Source organism: Rhipicephalus microplus, chromosome 3 (genome assembly GCF_043290135.1).
Source record: "Rhipicephalus microplus isolate Deutch F79 chromosome 3, USDA_Rmic, whole genome shotgun sequence".
Taxonomy (NCBI): Eukaryota; Metazoa; Arthropoda; class Arachnida; order Ixodida; family Ixodidae; genus Rhipicephalus; species Rhipicephalus microplus.
The window spans coordinates 8,014,999-8,027,749 of NC_134702.1; the positions used below are offsets into that span (position 1 = coordinate 8,014,999).

Below are 12,751 nucleotides of genomic sequence, written 5' to 3' on the forward strand. Positions count from 1 at the left end.
TTTCGTATAATAGCGAAATCTAAACATGCTGCTCAGGTAGGTGTTCCCTTTAACACTGGACCTGTCTTGTAGTCTTTTTGTCGTTATTTTTTAAATCAGGAAATTGACACATTTTTTGGAGGTCTCTTTTGAAACTTATATTCTATTGCCACACACAACTATACCATTAGGTCTCTTGTGGAATTTATCTTCTATTGGCACACAAAGCAACATAAACGTTTGCGGTCACTGTGTGGCCGATCGTTCGGGATGTACTTCCTGTCAGCGTTATATTGCAGCACAGGCACGAATCATTAAATGTGCCAATGTTTCGGTGTTACGTAACTTGCCCAAAAAAAAACTGCCAATTCTTAGCTCGAAGTGAAAAGAAAAATAAAGAAAAATATATATATAGTGTACTGTGGTCAGATCAAAACGTCTCCCTCAGCGGTTGTTTCTCGGTGTCGTTCTTTCTAGCGTATTGGTGTACATTTCTGCTGAGTCAGTTTACCGAGTCAGGCAACTGCGTGATTGGTTTACCCAAATGATCATATCAAACACACTTATAGTATACCTCTTTGTGACGTGTTGCTATTAGGTGCAAGCTACGCGTGTTTGGCAAAATCATGACATCATATATCTTTCAGAGCAACTTCGGATCGGTATGCCACGTGTGCTGTGCGTGCTTAGAAGCCGAGCACACTTGGAATCGGTGTGCTCGCAATGTCTGGAAAACAAGACGCGGCAATAACAGATGCAGGTACAGCAACTTCTAATAGTATTCGCACCTGAACAGCTCACGTGATCAGAGCCGCACGGTGGTGTGCCATAATTAAAAAAAAATGTTTGGCTGAGCGCTTTCGGGGACAGCGCAGCTTGGGTTCCTCTGTGTAAGACATGGAATCGCCCCGTGTGTCAAGGGGTTGTCGTCCTCGACAAATAGAGGGAACACGAACTTCTCTGTGATCGCCACTCTTCTTGCACGTTGCGTGTGCTTTGTTATGAACCGCTGTCCACGGGCCTCGAATTCCACTTGGCCAGTTTTCTTAGTGGCATCTGTCGTTTGTAGTCGGCGATACGTTGCCGATACCAAGTACTCTGCTGACCGATAGAGCGACGCCCACAGTCCCTGAGAACGGGCAACTTGTGGATAAAAGTCAACACTTTGTACGAACAGAAAACGAGTTTGCTTCCGAGTCCGCGTTTCTTTTAACTTAAGAAAACCTTGCTGTCGTTTTAATATATTGTAGCGAAACTTCGGGGTTGTTTAAGCTATAGACACATCTGATGACCATCTAGACGAAGAAGTGTGGGAGCAATTCCGCACAGGCAAGCGATGACAAGTCGACACGATGATTTCGGGGAGCACTCATTGGGAGTTTATTTATCTAATACAACTGAAATTTACACAATGCACTAAGACACAAATACAAAACACGGAAAATGATGGCATACCCCTCGGCTTACATGACTGGTCTCCGGTGGTGATATGCACTGTTGACCCCGAGTCCTCTCACCCCAAAAAGGGCGCGGGGGGGGGGGGGGTAGAGTGTTTATGTTTAGAAGGAAAAGTGAGCCCCGCAACTGTCTGCATCAGGGTGCGACACCTCAGCAGTAGCTCGCAAGGGATGGGGGTGAGGAGGGATTAAAAGGATATGAATAAAGGTGTAGAGAGAGAGAAAGAGAGATTAGGAAAGCCAGAGAGAGCGACGACAAATCGAGGGGATAGAAGAGATAGGAACGATGGAAACACGGTCACAGGAGTCCGAGGACGGGGCACCACTTGCGAGAGCTCTTGTCGGCGTCAGGAGATGGCGTAGAGCAAGTCCAGTCGGTCAGAGCTACACTGTCGTCGGAGGTCGGCGCCAGGAAAAAGGCGCGAGTCGCTGCTTAAATAGGGTTTTCCAGCATTCACGGGTGCGCGGACCGCGCGGAAGACCACTGTTTTGCACCATTTGGAAAACGGCTTATACGGACCAATCAGGCAAGCCGAGGATAACCAATTCCATCCAACACGAGTTTTCATGGTCGCCTGAAGCCTGCCTCGCAACGAAACTGTAGCAGCTTCTTGAAACTTGTTTATCTAAAACAGCCTTGACGCGCAAACGAGGGCTCAAATTTCGGTCCCCGATTGCCCCGGAGGACACAAGCGGTGGCTCGCTCGTTTGGGGTGGTGGTTAGAAGAGGAGAAATGCACCTAATTTCTGCAGCCCCGTCGGGAGCACGGCGCAGTGCCTGGTTTGGGGCGCATAGTGACCGACCGGATGCAGCTTTTTCTCCTCACTCTCATTCTTCCTCGAGGCTCCCTCTTCGAGAAAAGTCGTTAAATAGCGCCTCTAACAAGAGCATCTGGCAAAGAAAGAACTCCAGCTGTAGCTGAAAAAGAAAAAAAAAAAAACTTTCCGCGAGACATTGTCTTCGCGACAATATAAGGCGTTTGCTTACATATCTCTATTGCGCAGCTAGTGTTTTTTTTTTCATTATTTTTTAGCGAAAACTGTTACGAGATCAAAACACGGATCGCGTGCGGCGCCGTAGTTATCCGCCGCCGCCGCCGGTGGCCGTAACCACTATCGCATGAAAGAAAAAAAAACTTAGTAAATAAGAGAAAAAACGCTTACGACACAGTGGGATTTGAACCGGGGACCCCTGCGTGCCAGCCCAGCATTTCACCGCTAAGCCACATCGCTTTTTTTTTCTTTATTGCCTGTGTACATACAACATTCACAAACATATATACATCAAACAAAGTAGAAACATGAAACAAAAAAAGAGGTAAAAAGCATCATATTTAACAGGCTTTTTAAAATTCCTTCATCTGTAGAAGGCTTTCTACTTGATGAAGCCATTCGGGCACCTCTTGTTGAATCTTTTGTGATTCCACGAACGAACAGACAGATTGAAAGAAATATTGCCTAACCGGACGTGCATTAACATCAGCATGGCGGAAGGAATACCTTTCGACCTAGTTATGTTACTGGGCCTGCACGGTATATGGCAATCTAGAATGGCGGACCGCTAAGCCACGTCGCACTGTTGCCGTACAAACCTCATCAAATCATTTCCCTCTCTTCAGAAAAGTTCGAGATGGCGGGCTTATAGAGTAGCTCATTTGTGCATAAGACAACTTGTCAATCGTTTCCTTTTTCTGCGTGACCTTTTTTGAGAACTGTTATACAACTGAGGTTGTCTCGAGTGCGGCTGGCATTTCTCGGGTCGTCGGCGAATGTGCGAGTACCAAAACAGGCGTATCTAAAGGAAGTTGTTTCGCTATTCCACCACAATTCACCACGCAAACCCGACCTGTATCAAAGGAGTACAGCCGCGGCCACGTCTTTGCAGAGCGCGTGAACAGCCGGTTTTCACTCTGCAGAGCGACATCTTTTAGCAGTTGCGGGATCTGATGTGGTCAGCCTGACTACTACGTGGCACGTGCTCCTGACAGAGACCGTCAGAGCCCGAAACTCCCTAAAGGTGTCGCCCCGCAGAGCGAAAACCGGCTGCTCGCGCGCTATACAAAGACGTGGCCGCGGCTGTACATATGTAAAGTTTACTAAATTGGGTATAGAGGCTCTGCAACCACCATTGACGTTTCACGAAGATTAGCGTCTATTTCAAAAGTAGGTCCGAGGCCTGGCGTAGCTCTGTGGTAAAATGCTTCATTGCCACGCGAAATTCTTTGGTTTGATTCCAGCTGGGACCCTGATATTTATTCTTTGCATTCGTCGGGTCGACGCTACCAACGTCGGGTATTTCTTAACGCTCGCGTGTTAAAATTGCTTATGTGTGTTTTCGTCGTTCCTGGGTAGATACTAAGTTTCAATCACCTGTGACACATACCCGCCCGTGGGTATGTGCCACTGTCTGACGGGACTTGTTTGACGACATACGCGATGGGATTGTGACATTATTCATGGCTTGATCAGCGCGTCAAATTCGTCAAGCCACCTTACCCTCCCATGCTAATTTTGGTTCACGCCAAGTTAAGGGCATGACCACGAGAGCACCCAAACGTAAGCGTATAGATAGATAGATAGATAGACAGACAGACAGACAGACAGACAGACAGACAGACAGACAGACAGACAGACAGATAGACAGACAGACAGACAGACAGACAGACAGACAGACAGACAGACAGACAGACAGACAGACAGACAGACAGACAGACAGACAGACAGACAGACAGACAGACAGACAGACAGACAGACAGACAGACAGACAGACAGACAGACAGACAGACAGACAGATAGATAGATAGATAGATAGATAGATAGATAGATAGATAGATAGATAGATAGATAGATAGATAGATAGATAGATAGATAGATAGATAGATAGGATCCAAGTCGTCGCATTATTTAAAAAACTCAGCCACGCCGGTACTTGGAACTCGTTTGCAAACTGACCTTAGGCAGGCTTGATGCAGCGAAGAAACAACCAGGTGTCACACAATGTGAATTGCGTAATGGTTGGGTTGTCCAATGACCCAACCCATGACAAGGCTTGGGTAATCAATATTTTTATTGCGACAGCAATTACATGGACACTCTCGGCAGGATTTTTCCGGCGGCGTCACTCACGGTATACGTATCTCATCATCATCATCCTCCTCACTGCGTCCATTGCAGGATTAAGGGCCAAACCTCATAAGCGCGAAAATGCACGCGACAGCGACGAGCGACGAAACAGGGCGTTCGCGCGACGTGTCGCGTGCTCGTTTTCGCGCGATCGCTCGGTTCTCCAGATTTGGAAACCGTCGCTCATCGCCCGGAAGTGCTGGGCTCAAGCAGCCTATAGCGAAAAACAGGAAAAGACAAAGACTACATAGGTGCACGTGACCTGCCCGAGTCACTGCGCAACAAGAAATAACGCAATGTTTATTACGCATGTGCATATAAAAAGTGCTGCAAGGCAATAATAAACACTTTCCGTTTCATTACACAACAATATATCTTATTTTTAAATTGCATACCGCTCGCTACGCGGTTTTCTTGGTGCGAGTAGACGGCCTCATGCCAGCAACAGTGGAATTCGCTCGCCGAAGCCGTCGCGCGAATGAGGTGAGCCGATCTACGTCGCGTCGCTTGTCGCGTGCATTTTCGCGCTTATGAGGTTTGGCCTTTAGCCCTCTCCCATGTTCCGCCAGTCAACTCAGTCCTGTGCTTGCTGCTGCGAATTTATACCCGGAGCTTTAGCGGAATTCAGCGGAGCCAATTCGCGAACGTGATCGGCTCCGCTAACCCTCGCAACGCCGGCGGCTGCCGGGAAAGGTACGCGCACACTGGCGGGATGCATGCCGCGACGGCGTCCCGCGGTGTATTGTGGTCCCTCCCGTCGGCGCGATCGCGCGGCAGGCAGCGGTACAGCTAGCAGCGGCGCGCTGTCCACATAATGGCTGTGTGCCGATACTCGTCGTAGACGGCTAAATAGACAGCTAAATGGACGGCGGCCATCTTAAGTCCCATTCCAATTCTCACGTAGCCGGAAAAGTAGACAGCTCCGGGAAGACCGCATCGTAGACAAATACGATGCAGGCTACCTTGCTGTCTAAACAAGATGGCGGCTCAGCGAATGGCTCAGATAGATCGAATCTCGCCAGAATGGCTGTCTACACACAAGCAGACGCTTTCCCAGACGCTCAATGTGAGTAAAGTTTATTTGTTTTTGATTTCAACACGAAACAAGCCAGGAATTACAACTGTTACGTTTGTTTCTTTTTAGCTTTTTCTTCTCGACGTGAGGTGGCGCATCGTCGCGTAAAAGCTGTCTAAACGTGTTCCAATTCTCGGACAGCATGGGCTCGGTGCGGTCTTCTAATCAGTGTGCGTAGACTGTCTACGTGCTGTCTAAGAATTGGAACACAGCCTATGTCGGTGCCACGATATTCTCGAGGCGCGTCGCGCGCACCCAGCAACTCGCGGCTTCTCGCCGACAAATGGGGAGAGGTGGCGCTGGTGAGTTCATGCCCATAGAGTTACTGTATAAGCTAGGTAGCATATACAGTAGGGAGTTTTAGAATGCCGTTTGCAAGCGCTGCGGGCGTAGCGGGCGCCATATGAGTTTCAGAATAGCGTTTGCCCTGCTGCAAACTGCAACGCACGGTCGCAGTGACAACGTAGCTTCGAAACCAGCGCTTGCGGGCCACATGTGGGCCGCGATCGCCGCACGCAATTTCGTATTTTCTGTGGTCCGCGAACGCCGACTCGCGTTACGACGCATGCGCAGTGGCAGCGACCGCACCGCAAGGGCTCGCGGTGCGCTATTCTAAAACTCCCTAGTAACTCTAGATGCCCACGCTAGGAGTGGGCTCGAGCGTTGCCAGTTGTGGAGAGGGTGAAGCGAGGGAGAGATGACACGCTGAGAGCGCGTGGCAGGCGAGGGAGAGAGACGTCACCGCGCACTGCTAGGACGGCGTGAGCTACTTGGCACTGCTCCAACACCTGCGGTGAGGGGGGTGGTGTGGACAGAGGGATAACGTCGCACAGGCTAGTCAAATAGCTGCTTCGCATAAAAAAAAAAGCTGCTCAGATAGCAGCTATCACATATGCGCAAGTACACTGCGGTGGCCGACTGTGCATGTCCACATGCACAAGGCTTTTAAGGAGGACTCAATTTCTGATAGCAATCAAATCTGCGCTGCACGACACGTGCGGGCCCGAGCTATCAACTGACAGCAACACTTTCGTGCTCGCTACTATCGCTTCGCCCTGTGCGCATCGTGCGCAGCAAACGTGTCCCTAGTTTGATACTGTTGCTCCCACAGGCACGCACTTCGATGGTGGAAGCGTACTGCTCGCGAATTGGGCGGCGCTTTCTCAACCCCCCCCCCCCCCCTTTTTTTTTTCTTTTCGGTCTTTTCCTTCTGCGTTCTTGCGGTTCGCCGTCTTGTTCGCGTACACGCACACACTCTGCTGAAGCACGGGTCGTCGCCTGCTGTGCCGTTTTTTTCCTTCTTGCCTCCTCGTTTGCGCGCCCTCGCCGCCGCCGCGCTCGGCTGACGTGTACAGCCACCGCTGCTGTTGCGATGATGTAGCGCGCCTTTCGAGGTCGACACGCTGATGGGCCGTTGGCGCTCGCTGCGCGTAGAGCCGCGCCGGCCGACGCCTCAATCGGCCGGCTGCGCACGACTGTCGAAGAACGTGGCCTCCCGCGGTGTGTCAACTCTGTCGCAGTTGTCTTCCAGGCGTTATTCCTCGATGCAGGGAGAGAACGGGCTCCTTTCTAAGAAGGGCGGACAGTGCGACAGTAGCACTGCTTCCCAGGCACCGCGTGAGCCGACGCAGTCTCTGTTGCGTCCAAACGCTATTCGACAGTGGGTGGTGTTCCTTAATGTCAATCCCATATCGATACATTCGTATGCCCTTGTAAACGCTGGCGATTCGGCTGGCTTCGCCGTTCTCTCTGCGCATGTCGGTTGGTCCAGCCCGTTGCTGCCAATGACGTGTCAGCGCAGCATGTTTGCAGTCCGCCATGCAATATTTAGTCATTTGGCCTACCGCGGATGGTAATCGAAGGAATTGGTAGGAAAGCTTTTGTTTTATTTTATCTGTGCATATGAACATCGTTGCTTACTTGGTGGTGCTGTTCATGGGTGCCACCGAGGGCTTTCTGGGTGCCGCCGTAATACCCTCTGGTCTGTTGTAAATGTGCATGACCACACACATATGCACTGCCGCGGTAATGACGTCACCGTTGCAACAGTCCAGATAGGAGGTTCTCCGCCACCCTATAGAAAACGCTTGGTTAGGGTGCCGACTCCGCAGTACACGACGTCCATCTAGGTGCCATGTTTGTGTAATACACGTACTTAGAAGGCGCGTTTCTATGTTAGTTGAGTGTGCTTTAATAGAAGGCAATCTTTAAGATCCATTGTATGCGCGGTTGCTGCAATAAAAGCTGCGTATTTCTTCGTCTAAAGTGTGCTCAACCAGATGGCACCTACAGTCCGGCTAGTCTAGTGTAACTGTATGTGCTGCCTACGGGTATAGTGCCTAGAATATAAGCCGTGCTCTGTTTTTGCTAGCGACTTGCTTAAGCCTGTCGCCTATCGGCGAATCGTGTCACCAGTCGACGTGTCTGGCGTGTCAACGGCTGGCGAAGAAAGAAATACCTCCTTTCGGGACTGCCGCGGGAGTTCAAAAGCGTGTTTTAGTCTGTCCGGTAACGCAAAGGCTAGCGTAGTACCGAATAACATGCACCGCTGCTGCCGCGTGGCCAGGTGGCGTTAGCTATGGAAGATAAGCAACAACTCACAAACACAAAATACAAGTCCTCCGAGATTGAAGGAGCGCCCAACTAAGCCTACATCATTGGCTATTTCAGCATGTTTTTCGAAACTGGCGCCGAATCTGTGCAGACATTTTGCCGCCGAAACTTGTACATGAATATAAAGCAAATAAAAGCACCAGTTCGTAGCTAACGAACTACAGAGCGCACGACGGTCACCTGATAGATGCCTGGTAGGCGGCGCCCCACTTCCGGCAGCGGGGCCTGTGCACTGTGTAAGAGCTGTGAACCAGCTTTTCTGCAGTGCTTGGTTGCTAGCGGCAACGGAAAACAAATGCGCTACTCCTAAAAGAAGCATACACAGTGACTCCAGATTTTTCTTAGCCATCCTATGCCACTCCTGTTTCGCCAACGAGAATAGTCTGCTACTGATGCGACTGGTCTCACGTGACACCTACCTGCATATGAGGGCGCGGAGTGCGTTTGTGGGTACGCTTATTGTACTAAACCGGGCGAAGTATTAGGTGCGAAGCAGCTCTTTGACTGGCGTGTGTTACGCTGTCCCTTCGTATACGAACGCGCCGCAGGTGTTGGCGTGGTGCCAAGTAGGTCACGCCGCGGCTGCGCGTTGACGTCACGCTCGCCTCCCGTGCGCTCGCCGCAGCTGCCGCGACGGCCGCTCGCTACACCGCCGACTCGTTGGTTCACGCGCAATAAACCTGACGCGCACTTAACGTATACGCGTTGAAACATGTCTGCAAGTGTCACCTACAATACGCCAGCCATCGCTTCAAACGAATCTTCCAGCGCTCACGGCAGCACCCGCGTTAGCGCCGTTCAACCCGTGCGCAACACTGCTGTTTCGCATCCCATCAGGGATCCCTTTGGGACATGGTCAGAGTTTTTCCGTTTCTCGCAATTACACTGTTGAAGCCGTCACGTTTTCCGCCGCTGGTTATCGACAAGTGTAACGAAGATAATGGTCAATTGGCGCATCTTATTGCACCTTCAAATCATGAACAGCTACTATTTTTTTTCCTGTATATGTTAAGCCTTGAGAAATGAAGTAAGAATTGTTCGACTAATATCGATAAGACTCAAATGGCGTTATCTCGATTGCTTGAACCGACACACCGTCCAGAGCGGTGTGTGTATGTTATCATCGTCTGAGGCTCTTGTGAAACTGCAGCGAACTGACACATGCCCTTCTGTTTGTGACAAACGTGTGATAACGCTCGTGTAGTGGATTGATGATCCTCATTGATTGATATGCGTGGTTTAACGTCCCGAAACTTCCATATATAATGTAGATGTAGATCCTAAACTCGTGCCTCACACCCTCCCTGGAGGATCGGCCAAGAATCGGGTAGCTTACAAAAAAAAAAAAAACACTAATGTATATAATAAATACTGGCGAAAAGAAAGTTATCCGAAATATTGTTTTCTTTGTAAATTATTTTTGAGAAAAAAGTTTTGATCAATTAGTTCCTACTGACTTAGCAATAAATTATTGATATCAAAGAAAATTTTTCTATAGCCTACGTGGGTTAACTGAGGACCTTTTGATATTGTGCTGGTGTAGCTTGAGGGGGGCATGTGCCCCTTTTGCACCCCTCTGCTGTCCCGCCGCGGTGGTCTCTTGGACTGTATACAATAAAATCTTGCACGGCCGCGCACACTTTCCCGTTGCTGTGCCCTAGGGTGTGTGCACCTAGGGATAGTGAATTTGACGTTGTCAAAGCTAAGCCAAGGATTCGTAATGGTATTTCTACTGATACCTTTCTTAATGTTGAAAACTTTCTACAAGAGATGAAAAAGTGCTCCACAGTTTTTTCGTCTCCACAAAAAGAACGAAGTGGGGAGGGAGTCAAGCCTGCTCTAAGCAAATAAAAATGGAGGAATACGACTGCGTAATCGAGTGATTAAAACTTCCAGGTATCGCTTATGACATGAGGAAATGTCCCAGTGTCATTAGATGGTTGAAAGCCAGATAATTTTTTAAAGATAGTGTAGAGAATTCTCGCATCCTCATTTGCCTCCGAAATCTAGAAGCTATACTATAAAGACTGTTGTAGGGGTAATATTGATAGCTGGTCCGTCTAACGCCGCTTTCGCTAGTGCATCAGCTGTTTCATTTAGAGTTATGCCTCTATGCCCTGGCACCCATACTAATCGCACCTGGGTTAAGTGATTCGGTACTGGGGAAGTTGAATTCGCCTAATGCTTTCGAATCACCAGATGCCGTGAGCGCACTGCATATAATTGAGAGACGCCGTAGTGGAGGGTTCCGGAAATTTCGACCGCCAGGGGTTCTTTAACGGGTGCCCAAATCTGAGCACACGGGCCTACAGCATTTCGGCCGATTGACGCTCTTAAAGACACACATCATAGAGAAATATACTTTCGTGAAGAGTGGCCACACGAGCCTTTTCGCGGCCGAGCAAAGAGGGGTTAGAACAACCATTTGATGGTGCACCCATGCTCGCTTCTACTCGTTGGCCAACACGTGTAATAGCCGCCTCAGGAGTATCACTGAGACCCAAGTTTGGCATCAAAATTTTTTTAAACAGGAAAGTTCATTGGCTTGTTGAATTCTCCATGTCAGCTCTACATCATGTCCTGCTGAGGGCACTTACAAAAAAAAAAACGAGTTTATTGTGTCATGCATGATTTGTAATTTCGTGCGGCGAATTCGAAAGTCAAGTCGAAAATTTAAAAAAAGCAAATAACATAATTTTTTATGGAAACAAGCAACGGGCGCCGCGGCCGCCATCGTGAGTCTCGCTGCCACTGTGATTGGTCGAAGCTCTATGACATCATTGTGTTGTTGTTAGTATGGCGAAATGCGGAAGTCGAATGAGTTCGCTGTGCATCTGTACATATTCGAGCCGGTCGCCAAAGTAAGAGCGACGACCGAAGACGATGTCAGAGCCGATGATGCGGCACAGGAAAGCGAATCCTAACCAGATACCTTCACCCGCGTCAGAAACATAGACTGGTACGTATAAGAGCATTGATTTATATGTGGGGTTTAACGTCTTAAAACCACCATATGATTATGAGTGACGCCGTAATGGAGGAAATTTGGACCACCTGGGGTTCTTTAACGTGCACCCAAATCTGAGTAACACAGGCCTACAACATTTTCGCCTGCACCGAAAATGGAGCCGCCGCAACCGGGATTTGATCCCGCGATCTGCGGGTCAGCAGCCGAGTACCTTAGCCACTAGACCACCGCGGCAGGATAGCAGAGCGGTGCAAAAGGGGCACATGTCCCCCTCAAGCCACACCAGCACTTGCCACCACTCCCGCCCCCCTCCCACAACCAAGATCCTACAATATTCCGAAACGAAATCCTGCCAACGCCCGTGGTTGTAACGAATCTCGGTTTCCATTTTCCAGGGTCCTCCGCCGCAGGCGGGCCAGCAGTTCAAGTTCACTGTGACAGAGTCGTGTGATCGCATTAAAGAGGAATTTGGCTTCCTCCAAGCGCAATACCACAACTTGAAGCTCGAGTGCGAGAAGTTGGCCGGTGAGAAGACCGAGATGCAGAGGCACTACGTCATGGTGAGCCATATACGCTCTCAGTGTACCACTGTGTCTCCATGGGACGATGGCTGTGCTTTGTCTCTGACGCTCGTTCTATTTGCCTCGCAGTACTACGAAATGTCTTACGGTCTCAATGTGGAAATGCACAAGCAGGTGAGTCTGCACGGAGGGCCCAAGGCATTGTGCATCTCGGAACTCCCATGGAATGGCGCACGCATTCTTCTAAGAGCCCAGGCTTAGCAGACCTGTGGGTTTTCATTTGCTTAACCTTTCTTTCCCAGACCGAAATTGCCAAGAGGTTGAACGCAATCATCGCTCAGATCCTGCCTTTCCTGTCGCAAGAGGTGCGTTGTTTAATCATGTGTTATATGCGCGTTCGTAACGTATTAACGCATTGATATGCAGTATTGCCGTTACATAGCGTTAGCAATTGCTTTTGTTGGTTCCCATTTAATATATTTGTATGAATATGCGTTTGGCTTTAGATATTTGCCGTGTATATGGGGCCATTGTTGCTATACCATTTGCTTTCTTCTATAACGCAGCACCAACAACAAGTCGCGGCAGCTGTGGAACGTGCCAAACAAGTCACGATGACTGAACTAAATGCCATAATCGGGGTATGTACAGCCTTTTCCCTTGACGACGCAACTTTTTTTTGTATCGATCCTTGAAGTTTATACTGTTTTGACCAAACTATCTGCTGTCAGAAAATAATAGGGTGGGGGGGGGGGGGAGTCCAACAGATGCTTTTTATAGGACTCTAGTCACGGTATGTAATAACGCATTTATCAGTATCATTTATCGACTAACTGACCACCGGCTCCATGGTCTCAAAAATGAAAACGTGTTTCCGCCTTATAATTAGCATATTTGTATATTCATGAACTTTGAGCCCTCTGAGCTTCAGTTACAAGTAGGAATGTATTTCGTCAGTTGGCAAAACACAATTATCCGTGTTATCTTTTAACGGAGCACTGACACAAAAAAATGC

At 49.1% G+C, this 12,751-nt stretch overlaps 1 protein-coding gene across 2 annotated transcripts in view; it reads left to right on the top strand.

The window, feature by feature from the left end:
• The window catches only part of LOC119183211 (transducin-like enhancer protein 4), a 75,534-nt gene that overhangs the window by 18,810 nt on the left and 43,973 nt on the right, over positions 1 to 12,751 (top strand). For both annotated transcript variants that reach the window (XM_037433604.2, XM_037433606.2), the window contains exons 2-5: positions 11,611 to 11,775; positions 11,866 to 11,910; positions 12,039 to 12,101; positions 12,303 to 12,377. In XM_037433604.2, the coding sequence (XP_037289501.1) occupies positions 11,611 to 11,775; positions 11,866 to 11,910; positions 12,039 to 12,101; positions 12,303 to 12,377 (348 nt within the window). The remainder of the gene's footprint in view (positions 1 to 11,610; positions 11,776 to 11,865; positions 11,911 to 12,038; positions 12,102 to 12,302; positions 12,378 to 12,751) is intronic.